The following is a 22,650-nucleotide window of genomic DNA, read 5'->3' on the forward strand; positions in this document are numbered from 1 at the left end:
CCCTCCGCGGCAGGCGAGAGCTGCGGCCGAGTGCTCCCCACGCTCCGCACCGGCGGCGGCGGGCGACGCGGCGCGCTCGGCTCCAGCCGCAGCTCTGAGCGCGGAGGGAGGGAGGGAGGAGGGAGGGAGGGAGGGGAGGGAGGCAGAGCGCGGGGGGGGGGGGGGGAGGGGGGGAGGAGGAGAAGGGAGGAGGGAGCGGGCGCGGGGGGCGGCGCGCGGCGCGGGGGCCGCGGGGCTCCAGAGCCACTCTCCTGGCGCGCGCCCTTCTGTCCCCCAGGATGCGCGGGGGGTGCCTGTCCTTCCTGGTCTGCCAGGGCCCCCGGAGGGCGCTAGCGGATGAGAGGTGGGCTTGGCTGGAAACCTGGGGGACCTGGCACCTGGAGCACGGAGAAAGAGCGATGAGCATGTGACTGGGCCACCCGACCGCTGCTGGGTCCTCGCAAATGGAGTGTGGGGCTGGGTTGCTGATTGGTAGCCTGGGGTTCCTGGGCCCCTGTGGTTTCCCAGGGGGTCGTGATACTCTTGGAACTGCCTGCTGTTGGGAGTATGACACCTAAAAGCGTCTTTGGGAAGGAGACTGGAGCTTATGACAGATTTTCAAAGTTGGTGACCCCAAAAGGTTATCACAAAAACACCATAACACAGGACACAGAGCTACTGCACACAGGTGGACACCCAGAGACAGACGCACAGGGACCCATACATTCCAGACACAAGTGGAGACAGACCCACAGACAAACCCCAAAGCAGAGAAGACCCACACTCACCAACACACGTAGGTGCATCCATGGACAGAGACCGAGTCTGTGCCCATGGACACCCTGCAGCCAGGTGGGAGCTGGCTGGCCTGTGCCACTTGTCTTTAGAGTCCCAAGCTTCCCGGTTCCAGGGACAATGGGTGCCTCCAAACTCAGAGGAGGCCTTTGTCACCATCTGTGAGCATCAAGCAGAAGTGCAAGAGGGCTGACTCTGTAGGAGAGAGAAGTGACAGGCCCACAGTAAGCCTCACCACCTCAGAGCAGGCAGGGCTCAGAGCCCAAGAATGGGGCAGGTCGAAGACACTTGGACATAGCCACAAATTCTTTCTTGCCTTGGACAAACAGGGCCCCAGGGTGTCCCATGTGCAAGGCCCATGCTGGGCACTGGGGACACAGCAGGGGCCACAAAACAGGGAGAGGGCGGGCAGAGTGAATGTGTGGTCAGGAAGTTGGGGTAAGGGCCCCCGGGGTATATTGATGGGGGAGATTCTTTATTTATCCCCCAGGGAATAAAGATGGTGCTGGGGGCTCAAGGAAGGCTTCTAGGAGGAGGTGCTTTTGTGACAGAGACCTAGAGGATGCAAAGGGCCTGCCCTGGGCCCGGGGACTGTCACACCTCCCCAGAGTTTGTCCTACCTGCGGGAAGCAGCTGGTTCCATGAACAGCCCTTGAGACCTGGAACCCCTCAGTGCAGGCAGAGGTCACACGCACCCTCACACATGCACACACATGCTGACGTGCGTGCACACACATGCTCATTCACACACGTGGACATGCTCATCTATGCTCTGTCACACACACATGCTCACTTCCCCACACTCACTCTCACACTCATACATAATTGCACTCGCACACATTCACTCACAAGGTCATATTCACGTAGCCCACACTTGCTCACTCACACATTGCACACTCACAGGTCACTCACACATGCTCATGCCAACACATGCCCGTGAGTCCTCACTGGCCAACATGCACACGCTCACACCCAATGAGTCACACACTGTCACACTCACACACTTGTACACACTCAGTTACTCATGTACCTAGCCAACCACGCTCACACTTACTCACGCACAATTATTTACAGACACTCACACTCGCGCCCACTCTCACCTAGTGAGCTACGCACACTCTCATATACACTCACGCACTCAGAGCCCGCTCCCATGCTCGCTCCCACGGACTCTTACACACCACTTGTGCACTTGGAGAGCTAGCAGGCCGCCCCGCAGGCAGGGGGTCGCCCCAGTGGGCGCAGCCGGCAGCAAGGCTGGCTCCCTTGGCCCCACAGCAGCCCCAGAGCCCAGTCTGCCTGATGCACTGGGCCCCGAATGGGGAACATAAAGGCTGAAGCGAGTCCTCTGATTTCCGGAGCTCGGTGTTGCCCATTTGGCCTCCTGGCATGTGAGAGGCAGCCATCTTGGAGTTGTTCTTCTTGCCGCCCCCCAACTCAGAGGGGCACCGGACCCCACCTGAAGCCGACTGTGAAGCTGGGTGGGCCTTCACCCTGGCCAGGAGCTGAGGTGCCAGCTCACCTCCCGGGGCATCCACACTAAGGAAGAGGAACCCCGAGTGGTGGGAACACCTCCTGAGAGCCTGTGGCCTCCTCCACCCCACAGATTCAAGCTGGGTCCGCTTCTTGCCCCGCCCCCCCCCACCCCCCCGTGTGGCAGGCTTCCTGGAGTCTGGCCCAGTGGCATGTCCTTCGGTCCCAGGCCTGGGGTCCCTGGCTCTAGACCCACAGGAGGCTCTGGTGGCCCTTACAGGAGCCTCCCTTGGGCAGGAGGTGCACTCTCTGGCTGATAGCAAACGTTCAGTTATTGGTCAGCCTCTTAGCAGACATGTGTTGGCAGCTCGGGGCGGGGGGGGGGGTAGGAGTGGGGAAGAAATGGGTGCTGAGTGGGAGGGGAGAGTCTTGCACGTGCAGGCCTGGGAGTGGCTGAAGAGAAGAGCTAAGACTCCCTTGGGACTTTGTCACTGCCTTCCTTCAGGGACCAGGGGACCTACTGATTGCCCCTGGGGGCATGCTCATGTTGCCGATGGCTGCCGTCCACACGGGGGGCATTGGCACCCTCGCGTGAAGTCCGCCCAGCTCCCAGAGCTTGGTGCTGGCTGCCTTGGTTGGACAGTTACATGAGTCCCCTTCTCTTGCTGGAGTTGCCTTGGAACACCCAGGGGGAAGAAACAAGTTGAGGGGAGAAAATCAAAGGCAGGGAACAGTCACCACCACCCCTTCGCCTCTTTCCTAGGGATACTGCCAAGGGCTAGCCCAGGCCAGAGTTGGCTGGGCCACACAGATTTGTGATGAGGCCCGCTGAGGCCAAAGTCAGCTGACCCAGGAACGAGGTGTGTGGCCTTCAGGAGATCTGAAGGGACCGAGCCACGAGCCACGGCTCCACAGGGTGTCATGAAAACCCCCAGTCTCTGGCAAATGGCAATCCCCAAACAGCTAATGAGCCAGGAGGGGGATGACCCCCTTTCTGTAGTTCAAAACAGTTGGTCCCTAGCCTGTGGCCTGAGGCCAAGAGGGAGGTCTCAGACCTGGGGAGTGAGGGAGCCTGGGTGCCAGGGAAGCTCTCCCACTGTCATCGATGGCCCCTGCTCATTGGCCAGCCCCTCCTGGTTTCTCTATCTGTACGGAGGTGGGTGGGGAGAGCTTCTCTAGAAAGTTCTTCCTTACATCAAGCCCTGTCTCCTGTACTGAGAATGCTTAGGGGGCAGCTCCAGGAGGCCCACGGCTGGGGCTGGGGGTGCGGCAGGGCAAGGTGTTTGGCTGAGTGGCCCCACTGTTCTCTTGCCCTTTCCTGCCCCCTCGGGAGCCTTGGGCCTTGGTCCGTGCCCCTGACTCTTACATGTCAATGGCTCCCTGTCAGCTGTCTCCTCCTGGGAACTTCTCAAAGGCACTCTCGGCCCAAGAAACAAAGCCAAGAACCAGAGGCCCTCCCTCAGGCCCGTCTCCCTGCAGCCTTCACACTCACTGTGTAAGAGGAACCCACACGCCCTCTTCCTACTGACCACCCCCTCCTTGTCACCTGCCTCCCGCGCTCCCCCTCCCCCACTGCCGCATGCTTTCTTTCCCAGGTCTTCAGCCAACCGGCGCCACACCACCACACCCCTCTTCCTGGGCCCGGTAGCAGCTGCCCCTCCCCCGCTGCCTGGTTTCTCCCTGGGGACAGCAATTCCTCAGCCCAGACTTGAAGTGGGGGAACTTCTGGCTGGGCCCCAGGGCCCTCTCTTTTCAGAGTGTTCGCTTTCTCCCTGGCTGAGAGCATAGCCCCTTCCTTCTCCCCTCCTCCTAGGCCTTGGGGGCCGCCATCATGCTGGGGCCTCCCAGATCAGTACTCACCTGCAGCCCCACAGCAGGCTGAAATGTCCCCACAGAGCTGTGCGTGTCCTAAGCCCTGGAACCGACTGGGACCTTATTCGGAAACAGGGACTTTGCAGATGTGATTAAGTTAAGGATCTTGACATGGAGAGATCATCCTGGATTATCTGGGTAGGCCCTAAATGCAGTGACAAGTGTCCTTATAAGAGGGAGGCAGAAAGAGATTTCACACACACACACGCACACGCACACACACGCACACACGCACACACGCACACACGCACAGAGGAGGAAGCCATGTGAAGACAGAGGCAGAGCCTGGAGTGGTAGCCACAAGCCAAGGAATGACCGGAGCCCCCGGAAGCTGGGAGAGGCAGGAAGGATCCTCCCCTAGAGATTTTGGAGGGAGCACGGCCCTGCTGACACCTTGATTTTGGACTTGTGGCCTCCAGAACTGGGAGAGACTCAATCTCTGAAGTCACCTGCTTGTGGTCCTTTGTTACAGCCTCCCCAGGAAACTCCTACCAGTCCCTGACCTGTCCCCCAAGAAGTCCTGGGCCCCCTCAACCCTGCCTGCGGCATACCTCCCCTTGGACCTCCCAGGCGCTCAGCCTCAATAGAGTCTACCCCAGAGGTTCTGGAGAGCCAGGGTTCCTCTCTCATTCTCAGGAACAGCTCAGGGCTGGCTGTGGGGCAGGGCCCCTGCAGCCCTAGAGAGCCCGGGGCAGCCCTGACGCTGAAGGGCCCCTGGGCCTGCTGCACGCCCCAGAGGCTGGAGTGGGGTTGGCTTTGCCTCTTCCTGCAGCCCCTGCCCTCCCAAGACCAGAGCCCAGAGCCTGCGGGGACGGGGCCTGGAGCCCATGGGGGGACCAGAGGTGAATGAACACTGCCGCCCAAGTTCTCAAAGCACCCCCTCCACCCAACCCTTCAGGACCCTCAAGGAGGGGTTGTCCTTCTGAGGTGCCCTGCCCCCATCCCCGGCCGTGGTCTATGGATGCCTGGCTGGCTGCCCCTCCGACAAGCCCTAACTTGTCTAAACCCAAGCAGTGGATTCGGCTTAGGCTCCAGCTGGGCCCCGCTACGTCCAGAAGGCACCTGACCTGCAGTAAGTACTTGGAAATGTCCCCCCACCCCAGCCTCGTGTGGCTGAGAATGCTCGCTCCTTGGCAGCCACTTCCTGCACAGGACAGCCCTCCCTGAGTGAGCTGCTCCCGTGACTTTCATGGTGCGCGTGCGTGTGCGTGCGTGTGCGTGTGTGCGTGTGTGCGCGCGTGCACCTGTGCCTGCCTCAGCTCACTCTCTGGCTTAGGCCCCTCCTCTGAGCTGCATCCACACACCCAGAGCACCTGGGGTGCTCCCAGCCCTCGGGTGGTATTCCTTGCAGCCCCTGCCTCTTCCTCCAGAGGCCTCAGACCTGGGGGTGCCCAACCCCCATCCTGCCCACTTCCTTCCTGTCACCCCACGTCCTATATCTGTCCCCAAGTCTAGCGGCTGGAACCTGGTCCCTCCTCCCATCGTTCCTGCTGCTTTGGGGCATAGTTGAGGCTTTCTAACTGGGCCCCCCTGAACCCATCCATCTACCCACAGCTCAGAGTGGGCCAGCCCAGCCCGCTGTAGCTTTGCTGCCCTGGGGCTTCCCGGGACCTCAGCCAGGCCCCGAGCTCCATGAGGAGGGCACCCTGTGTGGCGTGAAGTATACATGAAACTGTATAGTGGCCTGGTGCCTGGCAGGGATCACCTTCATTTGCCCTGGGTTTTATTTTTAAGCCCAACCAGCCCCAACTTTTGTATGGTCGTCATCATCATCATCTAATAGTTGGCAACACACTTGACAGCGAGTGAGACTAAGTAATCCATCTTCGACCAACTGCTCTGGGTGTAGAACCCTGTTTTCCAACCATGACTCACAAGCTCTTGTGGGGCATGGCCCTGGTCACCCCCCTGGGCTCCCGCCACCGGGCCCAAATGGTGCCCTGGGTGCCTCAGGGCCTCTGGTCTGGACAGAGTGTGGGTCCTGCCCGCAGGGCACTGTCCCCTACTGTGTAGGGTGACCCACAAGACCCACAGGACACCTTCCCTAGGGCCCAGCCACAAGGGTCTTATATGCATTATTACACTTGTCTTACTAGGGTTTTTTTTTTTTTTTTGAGAGAGAGAGAGAGAGAGAGAGAGAGAAGGAGAGAGGGCACATGTGTGTGAGCAGGGGGAAGGACAGAGGGACAGGGAGAGAGGAATCCCAAGCAGACTCCAAGCTCATTGCAGAGCCCGACATGGGGCTCTACCTCACAACCCTGAGACACGTCCCAAGCTCAGGTCAAGAGTCGGATGGTTAACCGACTGAGCCACCAGGTGCCCCACTTGTCTCACTAGTTTGTCCTGGCACCTCTGTCCCTGAGTGAGAGGGAGGCCGAGAGGAGAGGAAGGGCAGGAAGGCTGGGAGGGAAGACAGAGACCTCTGGGGGCTACGTTGGACCTTCCCGACACAGTTTGGTGCGCCAGACCGGCCCACAGAGAGGTGGCCTGAGGGCTCCACGTCTCTATCTCCTCCAGGCCCCAGTTCTGCCTGTCCCTCTTCCCGGCCAGTGAGGGGACTTGACTGAGGCCCTGTCTCCTGGCCCCTGGCCAGTGCCCTTGCCCTGAGCCTGCCCAGCTCAGCAGACATGGCCCAGAATAGTGCTATGATGCCGACGGGTGACATTCTATCACAGGGCCACCATGCTGAGTGGCGCCTCCCATCCCCAAAAGGGGAAACTCAGGGACGTCGGGCACCCTGGTGCCAGGCCAGGCAGAAGGGCATGCAGCCCTGCGCTTGGAGCCAGCCCGGGGCGCCTCTGAGCTCCTTCTCTCCTGGACTGGCTCTCCTCATGGGCCCTGCCTGCTCTACTTTCATTGGCGGTCTGTGGCTGCCCGGGAAAGCCCAGGCCCCCCACCACCTGAGGCAGAGGTCCCTCGTGGGGAACGAAGGAGGAGCAGCCAGGCTCTAGCCCACCATCTCCTCGGTCTGTTGGGCTTGCCGTCCGAGGGCACATTGCTCTGGGGGACTGTCCCTCCCATGCCCATGCTGCCCTTTCTGGGCCAGACCTGTATCCCCAGCGAGTAGGTTTCTCAGGCCATGTCCTGGATCCTTTCTTGGGAGCTGGCGACAGAGCGTTGCAACCTGGGCTTGGCTCTGCGGGCACACAGTGTGACCTACTGCGTGGAGGCTCTGCTCGGGGCCCAGGCCAGGCCAGGCCCGCCCAGGTGGGCCGCGCACAACTTGCTGCCGCGTCTCTGTGAGGCCTGGCCTGCCCAGGTGTGCGCCCCCTGGTGCTGACTTGGGTGCTGTGCACAGTTTTGATAACAGCCAGGATCTAGTGTTGTTCTGAGCCCCCAAATCCCATCAGGACAGGCAGGCAGGGCCCCTAGGATTTCCAGGCTCCCCTCTCAGAGTGAGGGTCTAACCTGGTGCTCTGAAGATGGCAGGTGCTTGGCAAATGCTCCACTCTGGGAGGGCAGATGCTCCCTCAGCCAGGCCTGCTTTAGGAGCCCAGTATAAGGACAGCTGGGGCAAAAGCAAGTGCCTCGAAGAAAGCGGAAGGGGCCTCCTTGTCCAGTCTCGGACCGGGAGGTACTGAGGACTCTGGCCTGTGGGCAGGGAAAGCAGCAAAGAGGAAGCCCGAGGCTCAGAGTGGCCCACCGTGGCTCCCCTCTCCGCTCAGTCCGCAGCGCCACCCCCCCACCCCCCGTGAGTGGCAGCACACAGAGCCATATTGCACAGTGTTTCTTTAATTGGAAGACAACAACCGACCTCAGAAGCAGCCCCTCCTCAAGCTGGGTGTGATTGCTTGAAACCCCCACCATACCAGGGGCCAGAAGGCGAAGGGAGGGGAGAATTAGCCATCATGGGGGGAAAGAGGGACAAGGAAAGCTGGCTGGTGGCTCCAGTGGGATGCTGGGCCCTTTCCAGGGCCAGTGCTCCCCTTTGGAACAGTGGATGCGTGCAGGGTGCATCACCTCCACCTGTCGGCCTCCTCCAGGACAGTCCAGACTTGGGGGCAAGGACCGGGTGGGGCAGGCTTGGAGACAGCTGCCCACTGCCCCCTGGCTTGCCCGGGTAAGGGCTGGGCAGAAGCCTAGCGAGACAGACACTGGACCCAGCTCAGAGATGTGAGAGAGGAGAGCAAGGATGAGAGAGATAGATGGAGATAGAGAGAGAGGGAGAGAGAGAGAGAGAGAGAGAGAGCCAGAGAGCCAGAGAGGAAGATACTGGTCTAGAGGCCAGTAGAGCACAGAGGCTCGGATAGATGGGCCATGAACTTGCGGAAGGGTGGGGGGCATGAGAAGCCAAGGGTAGCAGGCCAGGCCAAGGATGGTTGGAAGCTGGAAGAATGTGTGCCAGGCAGGTGGGGTGGGCTGTCTCCATCCTTGTTAGCCCCTTCCCACCCCCTTGACCCAGGGCCCATCTTTCTTGGACTGGAGTCTTGGGCAATTTGATTTCAGGGTGAATGGGAAGAGAGCTTTATGAGGGTGCCTCTGAGTGGCTATGATGGGGGGCGGGGGCAGGGGCAGCTCTGAAGCCAAGAGGCATGTGATGGTGGCTGGGTCTTGCGCCCCATCTGCATGCTTGGGAGCCAGGATGAGGGCGTCAGGAGGCAGCGAGTTGGGGTCCAGGATCAAGGGCGGGGCTGGGCTGGGTGCAGCTGGGTGCTGGCTTCGCTCCTTTGCTCGGCCTTCCCCTTCACGATGTCTGCTGTGCTCCCCAGAGGCCCCGCCCAGGCCACCACAGCGGCTGCTTGCTGCTTCTACTTTTTGTAGTTGCCAAACTGGATGGCCAGGCGGTCGGTGACGCAGCGGAAAGTGGCCGGCTGCACCTCCCAGTAGGGCACAGGGTTATTGAAGAGGCTGATGCCGTTGTAGTACGCCCGCTTGACCCCGAAGCCCACGGGACAGAAGTCATTGACGCCCACCTTGGTGATGTTGTTGGTGTGCAGATAGACCACCTGGGGGCAGATGGGTGTGGCTCAGGCCCTGTGCGGGCGGCCGAGTCAACCCCTGACCACCCTCCGAACCTGGTCCAGCCTGGGTGGGCCAGGTGGAGGGCAGACAACAGAGGGCTGGGGCCCTCCCTCCTGTCTGAGTCCCGCCTGGCCATCGCATGGGTGCGATTTCATTGCAGGGTTTGCCCTTTTGAGGCTTGGGTATGGTTGCCAGGTGGGTGTTGGATGGGATTTTAGGGGGCTGGTGTGTGACCAGGGGCCGGGACCAGGGACCCAGATGCGGTGTGTGGTGGGTGGGAAGTGAGGGGCCTGGAAATATGGCACCTTGGGCTCACAGAGGGTCCCTGGCCCTCCCTCTGGGTTTCCCAAACTCCAGGCCTGCCCCTGGGTACAGCCTCTCACTCCAGAGACCCAGAGGTATGAGGAGAAAGAGCCTGCAGATGACCTCCTCTTCCTTCCAGTCCGCAGGGGTGCTTCCTCTCTAGCAGCCCTCAACTTCCTGAAGCCCCTCTCTCGGGGAGGGACAGAGGAAGCAGGAGGGTGAGTAGGTAAGGAGCCCCGCGGTGGTGCGGAGATGCTCAGACTGCAGCTGCGCCCTCTAGAGGCAGAGAGGACACCGGCCGCTAGAGGGCGCGCGTAGCCGGGCATGGACCTCCCTGCCGCAGCTTCTGGCCTGACCCTCTCCCCCCGCCCTCACCGGTCTGGACTTGGCTCTGGCTGGACAGCCTGTGAGAATGGCAGGTCTCCTGGCGAGTATGAATGGGACCGAGGAAGAGACTGGAAACCAAGCCAGGGACACGGGTCCCTGAAAGAACCCCAGGCAAGACCCTGCACCCCCTCATCAGCCTACTTCCTGCCCTGAGCTGAACCTATCTTGCCACAAATCTGTGCACCTCCGATGCCCAGACTGTTCCCTGACCTCCCAGGCTCTGCCATGCGTTTCTGGTGTCCCACCCACCTAGGAAAACTTCAGCTGCAATATCTACCAGGCCAACTCCTGCTCACGCCTCGAGCCCCTTCCCCACCCATAACCTGCCCTCCTTGTCATCCACGGTGGAGTCCCCGCTCGCCTTCCCTACTTCCTCAGCACTGATCCTTGTGATTGCTTCTTTGCAGATCAGGAGGCGGAGGCAGAGAGAGCAGAAGTCGTTGGCCAGATGACACACAGCAAGGTCCTGTTCCACTCTATCTTACAGAAGCCGGCATGGGGGCTGCCCACGGCTCTCACCTGGAGGAGCTTGAGGTCCGGAAGGCCAGAAGGCACCCTGGACAGCTTGTTATTGTCCAAGTGCAGCTCCCGCAGGGTGGGCAGGAAGCTTAGGCTCCCGTTCTCGATCATGCGGATCTGGTTGTGGCCAAGGCCCAACCTGCAAAGGGCAGATGAGATGTACCAAAGGCTAGAGGAGAAAAGAGCAGTGGGGCAGGGCACACCGCTTGGACCCCCAGACCACCTGTACAGCTTAGAGTAACGGAGCAGATCCTCCAGCTCGATGGCCTGGATTTTGTTGTGGTCCAGATGGAGTTCATTCAGGGTCTCGGGGAGGTCTGCCAGGAAAAGAGGGTGTTCTGAGTGGAATGCAGGAGGGGAGGCCACGTGTGCGGGCTGGGTCTGTATGCGGGGTGGTGGATGGGAGCACAGGACTGCCAAAGCCCTCCCTGAGTTGACTGGTGGCTCCAGATGTCTCCAGCCCCCCCGCCCCCCATCTGTGCCTACCTGTGCCATGGAGGCTGGACAGCAGGGGGGAAAGGGGCTGCCTTCCTACCTTTGGGGATGCCGGTGAGCTTGGCCTCAGAGATGCGAAGGTAGTTGAGCTTCAGGCCATCGAAGGCTCCAGGCTCAAAGCCACTGTTTTCCAGGGGGTTCCCACCCATCTCTAGGAGAGAAGCCCTGCTCAGTCCTGGCGCCGGAGCTGGGCGGCCGCCTGCCTGCACAGCCCCAGGTCCTGCGGGCTTCCTGGCTTGGGCTGGCCTGACGGGCCCTGCTCCCCCAGCTCCCCGTGAAAGCAGCTCTGCTAATTTACTGGGCCGATTGCGAACTCCTGGCTATTCAAGACCATTACCTCCCAAGGGTGTTGGCCCAGGCATCGACCTCCGGGGGTAGGGGAAGCAGGAGGAAAGGGAGGGGAGCCAGAGATCAAGGTGGGGCTCCACCCCAGCCTGCTCAGCTCCTCTGGCTAGGCTCATGGTGGTCCCCGGCTGGCTGGCTGGCCCTTTCCCTTCCCTCTCTCTATGGTCCCCAGGTTTCTCTTCATTTTGCCTTGGCAGCCCTGGGGCATGCCCCCTAGACAAGCCTCCAGAATGTCCTATGAGGCCCACCAGGCTTGTCCGTGGCACTGAGCCACTCTGGCTACAAGAGGCTGCTCTCCCTGGGCCCTCCCTGCTGGCCATGGGGTAAGGCCTGCCTGTCGCAGGCCGGCCGCACTCACCGATGCAGTTCATGTTGCGCAGCCCGCTAAACACGCCCTTCGGCACCTTGCGGATGCGGTTGTCATGGATGCGGAGCTCCACCAGGGAGCTGGGCAGGTTAGGTGGGATCTCCACCAGGTGGTTCTTGGAGATATAGAGCTTCTGCAGCTTCCGCAGGGGGCTGAAGGCCTTCTCGTGGATCTTGGAGATCTTGTTGTTCACCAGGACGAGAGCCTGGGGCAGGGAGGGCGTGGGAAGTGAAGGCACCAGCTCCCCACCGCGCCCTGCCCTCACCACTTTCTCCCTCCCTTGTCTGCGCGCCACCCCCCCCCCCCCCCCCGCCCCCGGGGCTGGCGATCAGTGGGGCCTCCAGCGCAGCCTCAAGCAGATCCATCTGTGCCTGTGGGCAGAGTGCAGAGCCAGGAGCCCACACTCAGGCCTGGCTGGGCGATTATTGCCTCACACGGCCCACCACTTCGCTGCGCCTCGATTTCCCTACTTGCACCCTGGCTATGACGAAGTCTTTTCCTTCTCGGGTCGCTGCAATGCGCCAATACAACGAAAAGTTTTCAGCCGAAAAGGGAATTGGGCGGAGCGATTCTGTCCTGTGCTTCTGGCTGCTGACATCCACACATGTGACCTGTGACCTGGGGCACTCCAGACTTCTCGCAGGACTCCATGGGCCCCCGGTCCCTCTGGCACCCACATGGCACTCCACAGGCACCCAACTCCTCAGCTGCAGACCGCCCACCTCCTCGGAGCCCCGCAGGGCCGGGGCAGGCTTACATAAAGGTGCTGGAGGCCTTTGAAGTCATCCCTGCGGAGCTCCGAGATGTCATTGTTCTGCAGGTCCAGCAGCGTCGTGTCGGGTGAGATCTCCTTGGGAACAGCCTTCAGACCTGGGGGCCGGGGCCGCCGTCACCAGCATGAGCGACTCTGAGCACCGGGTGCACGCACGCGTGCACACACACACACACACACACAGAACAGACACGCACGCAGGGACTCTGCCACACGTGAAGGCCCTTCTCACTCCCCACCTGCTTGCAACCAAACAACCGTTCCACACTGAAACCCCAGATCACCCCATCCCTGACCCCACCCTTTCATGCCCATCCCACAGGACGGACACGTGTCTTCTTGGTAGGGCACTCAGGCTGGGCCTGCGCCTTCATGCACCTGTCCCGCCCTGGTCCCAGGACTGACCCAGGTCGGAGCACTGAACAACCCGCAGGTGGCAGTGGCAGCCAAAGGGACACATGGCGCTGAAGGTGGGCGTGAGGGAGTCCAGGTCCGGGACCCCTGAAGTTGTCTCAGCACCCGAAGCCTCCTCATCGTTCAGCATGGGCAGCCCGTCGTCCAAGGTAAAGTCCCAGAAGGCCTTCTGCTCAAAGGGCAGAGCCTGGCTCAGGGCCAGCAGGGATGCGAGGAACCACAGGGGCCGCATGGTAGGTGTGCCTGGGAAGCCAGGGTGAGGAGGGGCTGTCAGGAGGGCCCAGCCGGCACTTGTACCTGCCCTCCAGGCCCTTTCCTGGCAAACCTCCAGACGGCAGGAGCCGAGGTTCTGCGAGTGCTGGCACCCCGTTCGCCACTCCTCCCTGGGGACAGCCAGACCCCAAGGTAGGAGCGGCCTGGAAGGAGGCGGCAGAGGGAGGAGGTGTGGGCAGGCAAGAGACACCTCCTTCTGCTCCCCTCCGATCCCAGGCAGGATGCTGGCTTTAATGGGCAGTGTGTTGTCTGGCCAGTCGGTGAGTCTGCAGCACTAAGCCCCTCCCCCGCTGTCCCCCACACACCACTGAGTCAGCCGGCAGCCTGCCTCGGGGGGGGGGGGGGGGGGGGCGGTCAGTGAGGCGAGCGAAGGGAGTGGGGGAGGCAGATGGAAACGCAACTATTTGCCCCATGCCGGCTTCGAAGGATTTGGAGTTTGAATGTACTATTGTGGCTCAGGGCAATGTGGGTGCAGTCAGCATTGAGCTAGACCACCATGAGTCACTTCCTTTCCTGCCTGAGCTCCCCCTTGCAGCACACCCACATTTTTCGAAGAAAAGTGGAGGGGCCAAGACACCAGGCTGGGCACGCTGGGCTGAGACCTGGGCTAGCCCCGGAGGTGGTGCGGAGAAAAGACGGCAGTGCCGAAATGGCTGAGGGGAGGGGCACCCACCCTCCCCATTGCTCCCCTGGGCCTCAGCAGCCCCTCCTGGCCTCCAGCGCTTTCCCTGGCTTGGCCTGCGGAGCCCCAGGGCTCGCACATCGGCCCCTGCCTTCCTTCTGCCCGTGGCCCAGCCCCCTGGAGAGGCCACCAGAGGGGAGCAGGCTGCTGCCAAAGTGGCAGGCAGGACCAGGCTTGTCTGAAGGCTCCCCCAGGCCGGGCAGCAGGGTGGGCGTGAGGGGGAGCTGCCCTGCCTGAACCTGCCCCGGGTGCCCATATTTACCCACCTCCTTCCTTCTCCCCTCCAGAGAGAGGCCCCTCTGCTGGAAGGTCCTGGGCAGGAAAAGGCCTCTCCCAGCACCCTCACCTACCTGGATTGCCCGGGAAAGTCCCAGCCAGCCTAGTTTCAGCATTTGTTATACAGGCATAATTGGGCCTGCCCTGCTTCGCTCCCAGATTCTGGTGTCTGGGGCTGCCTTGGGGGCTTCTGTGGGCAGTTAAGCCTGGCCGGATTCCAGGGGCTTCCTGCAGACCCACACTGGGCCCCACCCCAGGGAGACCCTCCTCACTTGGGGCCCATTTTGGCTGGGGGAGGGGCTGTGAGGGGCTTCAGTGAGGCTGGGTGACCCCTGAGCCTCAGTGCTGGATGGAAATGTGGAAGGAATCCCTGGGGAGTGGAGGGCCTGCCTACTCTAGGCCGGCACCTTGTGAGCAGCTCGGCCCTGCCTGCTGCTTTCCTGGGCAAGCCCAGTGGGTGCGGGCTTGGGCTAGCTGTAGCCGGCTGCCCCCCAGAATCCTCCCAACGAGCAGGCCAGGCTCCTGGGACCCCCTCCGGGTTCCCATCTGTCCCAGTCCTGCCACCCCCTTCCATACTCAGGCATGACCCCTCAGTGGGTCACGTAGCTTGCGCTGGCTCCCACCATCCCCGAGGACAGAGCGGGAGAGAATGGAGTGGTCTTTCTGGCAACCAGGCCTGCAGTGTGCTTGGCCAGCAGAGGTCACGGACCCAGGACATGGTTCAGTGGACTCAGCTGGAGCGCCAGCCCCAGAACGCCCCCAGCAGGTTCCAACAGCCCTCCTGAGTGCGGCGCCCAGTGACAAGCGCAGAGAAGCTGCGTGCCTGTCCCAGGTCACACAGCAAAGCAAAGGTCCCCCATGTTGGGGGAGCACCCAGTGTGCCTGGCTCCTTCAAGCCCCAACACCCCACGATCACACCCCAGGTCCGGCCAGCCCCCAGAAGGTCACAGCGCCGAGTAGGGTGAAGGCCCTGTGCTTGCCTACCTGGCAAGCGTGTCCCTCCTTCTTCACCTGATTCTGCAACCTCCAGGGCAGAGCAGGGTAGGCCTAGGCCTCGAGTGCCTGCTGCCGCTGCTTGGGGCCCTTGCCTGGGAGCCACTGGACGGAGGCAGGAGAGCAAGATGGAGTGGGAGAGAGGGAGGAGACTGTTCCCTTCTCGCCTGGCACCCCTGCCAAAGCCGCTACCTCACAGGGGGGATGAGTCAGGGCTGGAACGCCCAGTGGGAGCCTTGGAAGGCTTTGGGATCCACAGTTCACCTGGATAGGTGGGGGTGGGAGGGGTGGTCTGGCCAGGCCCAGGGAAGGCCGTGGGGAGCGGTGGGCAAAAGCAGGCCTCTTGTAGCCTGCCGGGGCTGGGAAGGGCTGGGGGTCTCCACCGGGAACCTCCGGCCCCCCTATCTGGCCCTTCCACCAGAGCAGGGGATGGATGGCCCTGCGAAGGCCAACCAGGGTGAGACTGGCCACCCAGGCTCCGCGTGGGCTCCCGGAACCTGTCCCGGGGGGATGGGTGCTCTAGACGAGATGAATCAGCTCAAACCAGCCATGCTTGATGTCGCTGCATCTGGGGGCCGCAGAGAGGCTGAGGCAGCGGCCCTGGGCTCCAGCGCAGGCTCGTTCTTGGGGGAAAGGGACTGAAGCTGAGGGCTTGGAGGCCCTACACCAGGGCCCTGTGACAGAGGCAGAGGACAGGGTGTGGCTGGTTCTCCTGCCACCCGCTTCTGGCCGGGCCCAGGCAGTGGACCGGCTGGAAGGGTGGGGGCTGGGCAGGCTTCCCAGCAGAGCCTCATGTCCACTCTGGGAGCCGGCACAAGACTCAGCGAGTAGAACTGCACGGCGGCGTGGGGAGTGGGGGCTGGCCGGACAATGGACCCGAGGGGCCTTGAGCCCCATCAAAGTGTGCTTGGAGCTCGCTGAGACACCCCCCCGCCCAGCCCCCAGAGCAAGGGAAAGAAGTGGTCACAGCGGTGAGGCCTCCGGCCCGGTGCCCACAGGTGTGAGCAAGGGAAAAGGCCGGGCTTCCTGGAGCCTGCACCGCCAGACCAATAGGGCCTTCCTTGTCTAGCCCTCTGAAAGCCAGCGCAGTCCTCCGAGTGGGATTGCTCCAGGTCAGCGCCAAACAAGACGCATTGGCAGCCTCTGAGAACATGGAGGGGCTGTGCCAGGCATTCAGGCCAGGCCAAGGGCGGCGGGAGCAGGGCTTAAGGTCTGGCATGCCCTGGGAGCTTGCTTGCAGATGTGTGGCTTGCCGCTGCCAAGTCGTAGACGCCGGGCACTGTCCCGAGGCCTCAGCCCAGGGCGTCTGGCCCCACGGAGCAACCCGACCTGAACTCTGGCGTGCGTGCCACCACCTACCTAGCCGTGCCGAATCCCTGCGACTACGTGGATGGGGAGGGTTGGGAAGGGGACAGGCAACACAGGGTACCCTTCCCCCCCCGGCCCCCCTCTGTCCGCCAAACCCCTCAGGGGCCAGCTCCAAACAACAGGCCGGAGGCAGGGGCACTGTCCAGAGCTGTATTCCCAGCTGCTCCCTGCTGCCCTCCCAGGCCCCAGCCCACTGACCCTCCGACGGCGTCTAATCTGCATTTGTGTGGCAAGCAGAGAGAGGGGACACGTGCCACCCACGGGTCTGCTGAAGCCTATGCAGGTGCGTGTGTGTGAGGGGGTGACCGTGTAAGGGGCTCATGGCTGGAGTGGGGAGGGGGCAGGCCCTGAGTGCCACCCCATCTGCGTCTGCACCCCAGCCACTGTCGGCTGCAGGGCGAGCGGACGCCTGAACATGGCCGGCCAGGGCAGCTCTTTCCTGCCGTGGCCCTGGCACTGCTGGTGTGACTGGACAGAGCTGCGCCCCGGGCTCTGTCAGCCTTCAGGGAGAGGTTTGACCTGAATGTGGGAGTCGGAGGCTGCAGGGAGCCGGCAGGGAGCCAGCCCACTGGCTACAGGGGGCTGGTCCCGGGGACCCGGCAGGGTGGCCCGGGCTGGCTCGGCCAGACCTCTCTCCCCACAGCACTCGGGAGAGCCATCCACCCCTCTCCCACTCTGCCGGGAAACCTCTGGAAAGCAGGAGGGTCGAACTGCTGGCCAGGAGCCAGGCAGCAGAGGACGCAGGTCAGCTGGGGGTCCTGAGTTTCCGGCTCCATTCACACCTGAGCCGTGTGTCCTTCCTCCTCCTCCTCCTCCCACTCACTGAAGAAACCCTGAGCTCCTCCTCACCACATTCTAGAATGTTTGAGGAAGAGGGTGGATGCTATCATCTCCCAGGGGCGGGGCAGGGGACTTAAATGGTCTCTTAACACAGCCCTCCCAAAGACCAAAAGAAGCAAGCGCTGTTTTTACCACTTAATGAATAGGTAAACTGAGGCTCAGACTTTGCCCCCACAACTCTTGCCCAAGGCCACACAGTAAGGAAATGGTAGAACTGGACTCCACTCTCTGTCTGTCTCTGTCTACCTGCCCATGTAACTGGCCCCATCCTCTGTCATTGCAGACTGTGCCACAGGTCCCAAAGCCACAGGACCCCTATACTCCCTAGGCTGTGCAGGGGGCTGGATCAGCCCCTGGGTCCCTGGAAAAGACTCCTCGGCAGCTCCCTCACCTGAGCCGGGAGGTGATGCTGGTGGAAAGCAGGGCCCTGCTCTGTGGGCCCTTTGCCCCCTTGCTGGCATCATGAATCCTCTGGCAACACGGGGCCTCCCTCTGACCACCGCGAACAGTAACGCCCTACTGTCTGGAGGGCCAGCCGCCCCTCCGTGGCCCCAGCACATCCACCAGCGCTTGCTTCAGGTCTGCAGAGGCATGGAAAAGCCATCATCCCAGCCAGGCCAGGGAGCTTCACTGGAACATTTTAGGTCCTAGCAGGCACCAGACCCCGAAGGGAGATGTTCTCAGCCTGGTTCCCAGAGCCCGGCGCCCCACCTGTCTTGCTCCCTGGCTGCGCCAGGCCAGGCCAGGCCGAGGCAAGGGGGCTTGGCCCTGCCTTCTGGGCAGGAGACTGGCCAGGCACCCGGGAGTGAGACCCTTCCCTTCCTGGGCCCAGGGTTTCCTGCAGCTCCTTCCCTGCATCGGGTTCCCTGTTCTCTGCCGGGAGATCTGGCTGGGGGTGGGAGCCAGCCCCCTGCAGTCAGCCCAGGGGGCCCCTCCCAGGGCTCCCCCAGTGCATGCCTCCTTGCAGCCAGGTGGCCTCTAAGGCCCTGGTGGACCATAATCAAGGGCGAGCAGGGACTCAGACTGCAAGATCAAAGTCACATTTGCCTCCGGTCTCCTGGGACGGGGCTGCCAGAGCCAGCCTCTCTCTCTGCCCTCTGCCCTTCTCCTTCAAGTCCCGCTTCTGTTCCCCCAATCCCCAATCCTGCAGCCACTTGGGCCTGTGTCTGCTGTGTTCCACTTGGCCATCTGACCCTCAAGGGGCAGATGGTGGGGGAGAAACAGGGGTGGGCTTAGAGTCACAGAGTCCTGCAGCTCAGCCCCAGGCTGGTGTTTGCGGAGTTTGGCTTCCAGATGCCATGGCCTGGGAGAGCTGAGTGCTAGGAGACTGGGTAGAGACCCCAGCCCCTTAAAACTGAGACATGTGTTACCACAGGGAGGGGCTGGTGAGTCATCTGAGTTCCGGGCTCCCGGGAATGACAGTGATGTTGTTCTGTAGGCTGCCATGGGAACTGAGGCTGGTGGGTCCCAGGCAAGAAGGCGTCTTCCATGGCCACCCCATGAACTGTCCTGATCCAGAGCAGGGCAGTTGGGGGGGGGGGACACGAGAAGCCAAACGGGGTGGCTTTGGGGCAGCTCCCAGGAGCCTGGAGTCCCAGAGGGAGTGAAGGAGGCCCCGGGGGAACGCTCGGGCTGTGGGCTCCAGGTGAGCGTGGGGGGGGGGGATGAATCACAGCCACCCACCCCCTAGAGGAGGTGGCCGCGAGGGCCCGGCCCCATGCCCACCCCAGGGGCCACTGGGAGACTGGCCTGACCACGGGGCCGGCCAGTTAGGCTTAATGGGCCTCAGGCCCGGGGGGCAAGACTGAGCAGATACGTTCCCCATTCCCCCAGCGCAGCCCTCCTCTGCCGGCCCCCTACTGGCCCCCTCTAAGGTGGGATTTACAGAAGGCGTCCTGTGGGTGATCAAGGTGTGGGCCCCAGTGTCTGAGCAGAAGAGGACGGGGTGGGGGCACTGACTGGCACTAGGGTCAGCTGATGGGGGGCAGGGCAGGGCTGCCAGGACCCTGCCTTCAGGGAGAGCTCTTGCTCAACCCCCTCAACTCCACGGCTCACAGGGAGGGTGCCTGGGAGAGCCGCCATCACCCCTCCTGCCCCTCAATTTGAGCCAAGCCCTTGGGCTGGTGTGTCCCCTTGCACCAGTGGGGCCAACAGGTGTGGAAGGAGGCAACTCCGGGCAGAGACCAAGCTCTCTCACCCTGGGGTGACCAATGAGGAGGGTGGGGAGGGAGTCATGGTGGGGGTGGGAAGACCTTTTTTACAATCAGGGGTGTTGGAAGGTCCCTAGAGATGTGCAAGACAAATGACCCAGTGGCTCAGCAGATGAGGCTTCAGAGGTCCTGGGGTTGGGGCTGGGACCGTCTGCGGTGGGGGAGGGGGACAGGGCGGACGGCACCTGCACCAGTGCCCACTGCTTGTGTGTCCCAGAGAGATCCTGCGAGGCGGCTGCGTCCCCAGGCTGCTAAGGACAAGTGACCGCTGGGGCAGTCCTGTGCTGCGCTGTCTCCGCCGGGCTTCCCCAGGGAGCGGAAGAGGGATGGCTGTGAGTGGCCCAGGAAGCAGGGCAGCTGGGAGAGATGGGAGGCCCTGTTGGAAGGCTCTGCCCTCTTGAGGGGACTTGGCACTGGCAACGGAAGGGGCACTCTGGGGTCTCTCAAACACTCCCGTTCCTCCTGTCGTTCCTTGTTTATGCTCCTCCAATGGGCCAGGGCCACTGGTAAGATGGGGAAGAAATTTGGTCAGAGGACTGGCATGCCAGCCTTCTGGGCCCCGGAAATGAGCCTGCACAGAACTGGCCCCAGCCCATCAGCGAAAAAGCTGGGCTTCAGACTCCCCATCTACAAAACGGGCACTCGAGTCCCTGCTCCGGGGCAGGGCACAAAAGCCGTGGGATGGTTTGTGCCCACTGTGACCTGGGTTCTTGGGGCTTAAAGGTAGGCCAGTGGGCGGGCGGGTGGGCCAGGCTCCCAGTCTGCTCTCGCCGTCCAGTGTGGTGCCTTTCCTTGGATGCACCCCCACCCTCCTGCCCTCCAAGGCTACCCCGAGCTGTCCCACCAGAGCCAGACACGGGCGGCTTCCCCGCGAAGGTGCCTCTGCCTGAGCAGCCGGTGTCTCAGGGAGCCGAAGGCCCAGGCAGCTGCATGTCTCCAGGAGGCGCTCCCCTGCGTGTTCGCGGCCGCCCGCACGCATTTTCACCCCGCACCAACCCTGTCCCTGCAGGGACCTCCCCCAGGAACCTTCTTTCTTGGCACTGAGGGAGGCCTGAGCATCTCCAGCCTGTCTCAACGCCACTGAGGCCCTATAGGGTGGAGAGCTGGCAGGCCAGGGAGCAGGGGAGGGCACGGACGCAGGAGCATGCTGAGGGTAGGACTGGCCATATCTGCAACCAGAGTGGCCCTTAACGAACACTGTTCAAGAATAGTCTCCCTGGTCTGAACGAGGTCTACCCCGCCTGCCCTAAGCCACCACCCTGCCCTGGAGCACCCTGGGCCTCCTGTTCCCCTCAGCTGAACCAACTCGGGCAGCCCTCACGAACCAGTGCCTGGGCCGCAGCCCCACCCACGGAGCAGTGAGCGGGGGTGCTCCCACCCCCCAACCCTCCAGGGCACTTGGTGACCCATGCAGAGAGCTCCATTCAGCCTTGCTCCTCTCCTGGGTCTCTTGGCAGGCCCCTCAGCATGCCCGCCATCTTGGGACCAGTGGCCCTGTCACCTCCCACTCCAATCCCCGCGCGGTGCAGTTGGCCACAGGTTGTCGTTATCAATGCCCAAGTGACTTTGAGGCTTCCCTGGGTGGTATGGCGTCGATAGCCAGGGCTTGTCAGTCAGGAGCCCTGGGTCCTGGCCCCAGCTTTGCATCTGATTTGCTGTGCAATTGTAGGCAGGCTTCTGCCTGTCTCTGGGCCTCACGGGTCCCCTTTGTACGATGGAGGGAGTAGGGGTGAGGCCAGCAGGGGCCACTCCTCCCCTCCCAAAGCACTCTGGGGGGCAAACTTGCAGCTACGCTTTTGCTTCAGACCTGGGGCTCTCCCTCCAATCTAGAGTCGCCCCATGCACTAGTCGGTGGGGGGCTGCTTTTGGGGGACAGAGCTCTTGAACCTCACTGATCCTGGGACAACGGTGTCTGAGTTTGAAAGTGGATCTGTGGCCTCACCCTTCCCCAGGGCCCCCAGAAGCCCTCCAGGGCCCCAAGCTAGGCCTGCCCAGGCTGACATGGCATTCCCCCTGCCCCCCCCATTCTGAATCTCAATCCAAGGGGCTCCTGGGGACAGGCAGAACTGAGCCACCCAAAGCAGCTGCACCCAGGGACCCTGCGGCCAGGGCCCTGTGGACCCACCCCTCACTCAGGAGGAGGCAGAGGAAGGGAATTAGCCTGTGAGGAAGGGAGAAATATCTGGGCCGGCTGCCTGGGGTATGCGGGGGAAACCGAGTGTCCGAGCCCACGCCAAGGGCCGGTGCTGGGCAGTGCGGACTGTTCCCCGAGGGTGCCAGAGCAGAGCGCAGAGGGAAGCCCGCAGGAGTGCGGTGTGCTCTCAGGGACTCAGGGACTCCCAGTGAAGGAAGAGGGCCACCGGCAGAGCTGGGATGCCAGCCACCCAGCCATGCCTGGGCCATGCTCGGTGTGTGTGTGTGTCGGGGGGGGGGGGAAGTCAAGGGGAAGAACCCGAGAGGGAGGCAGGGAGGGCAGACATGCAGTGTTGCTGAGTGAGGTCAGAAGGGAGAGGAAAGGGGGTCAGAAAACACAGAAAGGGCCAAGGGCTAAGGGAGCTGCAGCGTGGCGACGAAGGGGTGTGGGCCGGTGGGAATCATGCCTGGAGGTAAGGGGCTGGCAGAGACAAGGGTAGGGATGCGGAGGGGTGGTGTGGGGGCAGCAGGGGCGGGGGGCAACTCCAGGACGGTGAGGGGGCAGTGGAACCAGGGATGAGACAAGGAGGGGACAGCAGGGACAGCTGGGGGGGGAGCTGGTGTGGGGGCCCTACCTGGAGAGGGCAGGCAGCCGGGCACAGGCTGGCTGGTTGGCAGGCTTGGGTGTCAGGCAGTCAGTGCGTCTGTCCGTCTTCGTCGGGCCCTCCGAGAGCAGCTGCTCACTCCGGGGCAGTTTGTGGAGAGAGGGAGACAGAGGCGGTGGGAGGGAGGCTAAAGGCTGGGCGGGCTGGCCGACAGGGAGGGGACGCCGGCAGGAGGGGGCGGGGAGGGAGGAAAAGAGGGAGGGGGCTGGTAGGGCGGAGAGGGAAGGAGAGAGGGAGGGAAGAAGGGAGGGAGGGGGCAGGCCTCCGGGGGCCCCCCTGGAAGCTTCAAAGGGAGCAATTTTCTTCTAGACGGCTGGGCTAGCTGTCCTTCCCCCCCCACCCCCCACCCCACGGCCCCAGGCGCATGGGGAAGGGACACACTCTCACTCACACAAGGACCCTTGGTGTCTCTGGGCAGGCACAGCCTTAGATAGTCAAATTTTCCACTGCCCAGATAGGGACACTGAGGCCCAGAGAGGGGCGGGAACTGGCTTGCTGGCACTTGCAGGCAGAGAGCAGAAAGGGAA

At 62.5% G+C, this 22,650-nt stretch overlaps 1 protein-coding gene across 1 annotated transcript; it reads right to left on the reverse strand.

The window, feature by feature from the left end:
• Positions 1–7,833: 7,833 nt before the first annotated feature.
• BGN (biglycan) lies at positions 7,834–22,229 on the reverse strand. The gene is made up of 8 exons (XM_028094360.2): positions 22,094–22,229; positions 12,675–12,926; positions 12,255–12,367; positions 11,489–11,702; positions 10,826–10,936; positions 10,514–10,607; positions 10,291–10,429; positions 7,834–9,065 (listed from the first exon to the last, which is right to left on the reverse strand). Exons 2-8 carry the CDS (start codon positions 12,913–12,915, stop codon positions 8,868–8,870), a joined length of 1,110 nt encoding a protein of 369 aa, XP_027950161.1. The 5' UTR covers positions 12,916–12,926; positions 22,094–22,229; the 3' UTR covers positions 7,834–8,867.
• Between the last annotated feature and the right edge of the window lie 421 nt (positions 22,230–22,650).

The sequence above is a fragment of the Eumetopias jubatus genome, unplaced genomic scaffold, assembly GCF_037043125.1.
Source record: "Eumetopias jubatus isolate StellerSeaLion01/CBP00866 unplaced genomic scaffold, mEumJub1_p1.0 scaffold_11, whole genome shotgun sequence".
Taxonomy (NCBI): domain Eukaryota; kingdom Metazoa; phylum Chordata; class Mammalia; order Carnivora; family Otariidae; genus Eumetopias; species Eumetopias jubatus.